Genomic DNA, 4,533 nt, shown 5'->3' on the forward strand with positions numbered 1-4,533 from the left:
ACTGCCGATGAAGCCAGGCACGCAAGAGCAGACGGCCTGCTGGTTGATCTCTCTGCACTGGCTGTTCGGGCCGCAGGGCGACGGGAAGCACGGATTGACCACCACGACAGGCTCCTGCTGCACGGGGCGGCACTGCAGGAAGGGGCTTCCCTCGGTGCCAGGTGGACAGGTGCAGATGGGAATGTGGTTGTGAACTTCGCAGATAGCCCCCGATCCACATGTGCCTGGGCACGGATCTTTACATTTGTTCCTCATACACGCCTTGTTCGTCGTGCAGTCCTGACTGAGGATGCACTCCGGACGGCAGCCGCGGTACGGGTCGCCCTGGTACTCGGGGAGGCAGGTGCACACGCCATCACGGCACTGAGCATTGGGCCCACACGGTGAGGGGTTGCACGGGTCCGTCTCCACTGGCGCCTGCTGCGGCGGCGGCTTGGGATAACAGTTCGAGAAGGGATCTCCGGTGTAGCCATCCGGACAAGTGCAGATGGGCGTGTGGTTGATGACGCTGCAGTGCGCGTTGGCGCCACAGGATCCAGGGCACGGGTCCCTACACTTGAGCTGCATGCAGGCCAGGTTGCTGGCGCACTCGGCGTTGATCGTGCACTCTGGCCTGCAGTTGGGCGGCGAGCCGAAGTAGCCCGGTCGGCAGGAGCAGGAGGGCGAATCACCAACACGCCTGCAGTCGGCGTTAGCTCCACAGGGCGAAGGAACGCATGGATCCGAGTAAATGGGCCGTGGAGGGTCCGCGGGTGGTGCTGTCAAAAGACAAAAACAATTGTTGTGTTAAACGTAGTGACAGAAAAACACAGGAAAATTATTCGCGTATCTCATAATGATTCATAAACTTACGTGGTTGTTCGTAGCAGCGAATGAATGGATCACCAATTAGACCAGATCTGCAAATGCAGATTGGACTGTGGTTGCGAACATCGCAGCGTGCGTTTTGTCCGCAAGGACCAGGGCACGGATTGATGCACTTCTGGTTGACACAGGCCTTATCCTGAGGACACTCAGAGCTGATCGTGCACTCTGGGCGACACCCGGGTGGGCTTCCGATGTAGGTGGGTAGGCAAGAGCAAACAGCCTGGCCGTTGATTTCTCTGCACTGACTGTTCGGCCCGCAAGGAGACGGCTGGCAAGGGTTCCGCGGAGGAGGCTCGGCCTCAACTGCTTGTGGTGGTATGTTGTTGCAGTAGCGGAATGGATCGCCCGTGTATCCCGGCCAACAAGTGCATTGCGGCAGATGGTTTACCACCTGACAATCCGCATTCTGACCACAGGTGCCGGGACACGGGTCCTGGCATTTGTTTCGGATGCAAGCGCGGTTCGACGGGCAGTCAGCGTTGATCGTGCATTCCGGTCGGCATCCTTCGTATGGGTTACCAATGTACTCCGGCAAACAAGTGCAAGATCCGGCACCTTTCTGCTCGCGGCAGATGGCGTTGGTACCACAAGGTGATGGTTGACAGGGATTGATGTACTCTTGTACCGGTGTCTGCTGGATGACATTGCATTGGACAAACGGATCTCCGGTGTAGCCTACGATGCATAGACACCTAGCCGAGTGGCTGACTACTCGGCACTCTGCGTTTTGACCGCAGGTTCCTGGGCACGGGTCGCGACACTTCTGGTTGATGCAGGCTAGGTGGGACGCGCACTCGGTGTTGCTCACGCACTCCGGTCGACAGTTCGGGGGCGCACCAATGAAGCCAGTATGGCATGAACAGGAAGGTTGGTCCCCAGCCACACGGCATTCAGCGTGAGGTCCGCATGGAGATGGTTGACACGGCTGTGATGGTGTTGGTAGAGGCAGAGGATCCTCCACTGAAATTGTACAAGAAAAACGCTCGTTAGACAGCAACAAAAGATAGTGAGTAATAAAAGTGCTTGGTGATTTAGTTATGTTACTTACAAATCGGCTGACAGCGGAAGAACGGATCCCCAGAATACCTCGGTGGGCACGAGCATATAGGGTTGTGATTGACAACATTGCATCTGGCTCCGATTCCACAGGTGCCTGGACAAGGGTCTCTGCACTTCTGGTTGATGCAAGCTTCATTGAGTGGGCACTCTGAGCTAACGACACACTCGGGCCTGCAGGTAGGTGGAGCTCCAACGAAGCCCTGCACGCACGAGCAGACGCCCTGGCCGTTCACCTCCCTGCAGATGCTGTTGGGTCCACACGGCGAGGGCACGCACGGGTTCACGTAAACAGGCTCTTGTTGGACCGGGCGGCAAGAAACAAATGGACTTCCCTCTGTTCCGGGCGGACAGGTGCACGTTGGCACGTGGTTGATGACCTCACACAGCGCCCCCTGGCCGCAGGTGCCTGGGCACGGGTCATTGCACTTGTACCGCATGCAAGCCTTGTTCCTGGCGCACTCCGAGCTCATGATGCACTCGGGGCGGCAGCCGCGGTACGGATCACCCTGGTACTCGGGCAGGCAGGTGCAGACGCCGTCGCGGCATTGCGCGTTGGGTCCACAGGGGGATGGGTTGCACGGGTCAGACTCAATAGGAGCTTGCTGTGGAGGCGGCCTTGGGTAGCAGTTTGTAAACGGATCACCAGTGTAGCCGTCCGGACAAGTGCACGTTGGCGTGTGGTTGATCACACTGCAATGGGCGTTCGCACCACAGGAGCCTGGGCACGGGTCTCTGCACTTGAGCTGCATGCATGCCAGGTTGCTGGCACACTCGGCGTTGATTGTGCACTCCGGCCTGCAGTTGGGCGGCGAGCCGAAGTATCCGGGTCGACATGAGCAAGACGGTGAGTCACCCACCCGTCTGCATTCGGCATTCGCTCCGCAAGGTGATGGTACACAAGGGTCGACATGATATACTGGCTCGTTGTAAACTACGGGTGGTGGAGCTGCGACAAGAAAATAAAGTCATGAGATGTTCGAAGATATTACATTGTCAGAATTACGCATTAGGGTAAAAACTTACGTGGTATAGGCACACATCTTGAGAACGGATCTCCAGTGTAGCCTGCTGGACAGGTGCAAATCGGGCTGTGATTTCTGACATAACATCTGGCGTTTTGTGCGCAAGGTCCTGGGCAGGGGTTGACACACTTTTGATTCACGCACGCCTTGTCCTGGGGACACTCCGAACTTCCAGTGCACTCTGGGCGGCATCCTGGAGGTGTGCCGACGTACGAAGGCAGGCATGAGCACACGGCCTGGCCGTTCACCTCGCGGCACTGACTGTTTGGCCCACAAGGCGAGGGATAGCACGGGTTTCTAGGTGGCGGCTCTGCCTCCACTGCCTGTGGCGGTATGTTGTTGCAGAAGCGGAATGGATCGCCTGTGTATCCTGGCCAACAAGTGCATTGCGGCAGATGGTTTACCACCTGGCAATCCGCGTTCTGACCACAGGTACCGGGGCACGGATCCTGACACTTATTTCGGATGCAAGCCCTGTTGGATGGACAGTCGGCGTTGATTGTACATTCTGGTCGGCAGCCTTCGTACGGGTTACCAATGTACTCCGGAAGACAAGTGCAAGATCCGGCGCCGTTCTGCTCGCGGCAGATGGCATTGGCACCGCACGGAGACGGTTGGCATGGGTTGATGAACTCTTGCACAGGTATTTGCTGGATAACGTTGCACTGCACGAATGGATCTCCTGTGTATCCTACGACGCACAGACACCTTGCCGAATGGCTGACAACCCTGCACTCGGCGTTCTGGCCGCAAGTTCCTGGACACGGGTCGCGGCATTTTTGATTAATGCAAGCCAGGTGCGAGGCGCACTCGCTGTTGCTGATGCACTCGGGTCGACAGTTCGGCGGTGCGCCCACGTAGCCCGTCAGGCACGAGCACGACGGCTGATCTCCGGCCACCCGGCACTCGGCATTGGGCCCACAGGGCGATGGCTGGCAAGGTTGACGTTGAACAACAGGAATGGGATCGTCCGCTAGAATAGAAAATTCGAAATTTAACTCAATGTAAAGAAAACACAACAGACAAAAGTATACTACGCAGAAAAAAAATACGTACGAATAGGCAAGCATCTGATGAATGGATCTCCATTGTACCTAGGTGGACATGAACAAATAGGGTTGTGGTTCACAACGTTACAACGCGCTCCAATGCCGCATGTTCCAGGGCAGGGATCTCTGCACTTCTGGTTGTTACACGCCTCATTGAGAGGGCATTCCGAGCTGACAACACATTCGGGTCTGCAGGTAGGGGGTGCGCCAATGAAGCCCGGTACACAGGAGCAGACAGCCTGCTGGTTGATCTCCCTGCACTGGCTGTTGGGTCCGCACGGTGAGGGGCTGCAAGGGTTGGTGTACACAGGCTCTTGCTGGACGGGGCGACACGACACAAACGGACTTCCCTCGGTGCCGGCCGGGCAGGTGCACGTCGGCACATGGTTGATGACTTCGCAAAGTGCCCCCTGGCCGCATGTTCCCGGGCACGGGTCACCGCATTTGTAACGCATGCACGCCTTGTTCCTTGGGCACTCAGAGCTCATGATGCACTCCGGGCGACAGCCGCGGTACGGGTCACCCTGATATTCAGG

General features: G+C 57.4%; 1 protein-coding gene across 1 annotated transcript in view; it reads right to left on the minus strand.

Annotated features, from left to right (window-relative positions):
• LOC113204179 (uncharacterized) overlaps positions 1 to 4,533 on the minus strand; it is a 194,435-nt gene that overhangs the window by 6,795 nt on the left and 183,107 nt on the right. Inside the window, 5 exon segments of the mRNA XM_052268795.1 lie at positions 3 to 758; positions 853 to 1,827; positions 1,916 to 2,872; positions 2,950 to 3,921; positions 4,005 to 4,533. Coding sequence (XP_052124755.1) covers positions 3 to 758; positions 853 to 1,827; positions 1,916 to 2,872; positions 2,950 to 3,921; positions 4,005 to 4,533 — 4,189 coding nt within the window.

This window comes from Frankliniella occidentalis, unplaced genomic scaffold (genome assembly GCF_000697945.3).
Source record: "Frankliniella occidentalis isolate FOCC.00 unplaced genomic scaffold, Focc_3.1 Scaffold76, whole genome shotgun sequence".
Taxonomy (NCBI): domain Eukaryota; kingdom Metazoa; phylum Arthropoda; class Insecta; order Thysanoptera; family Thripidae; genus Frankliniella; species Frankliniella occidentalis.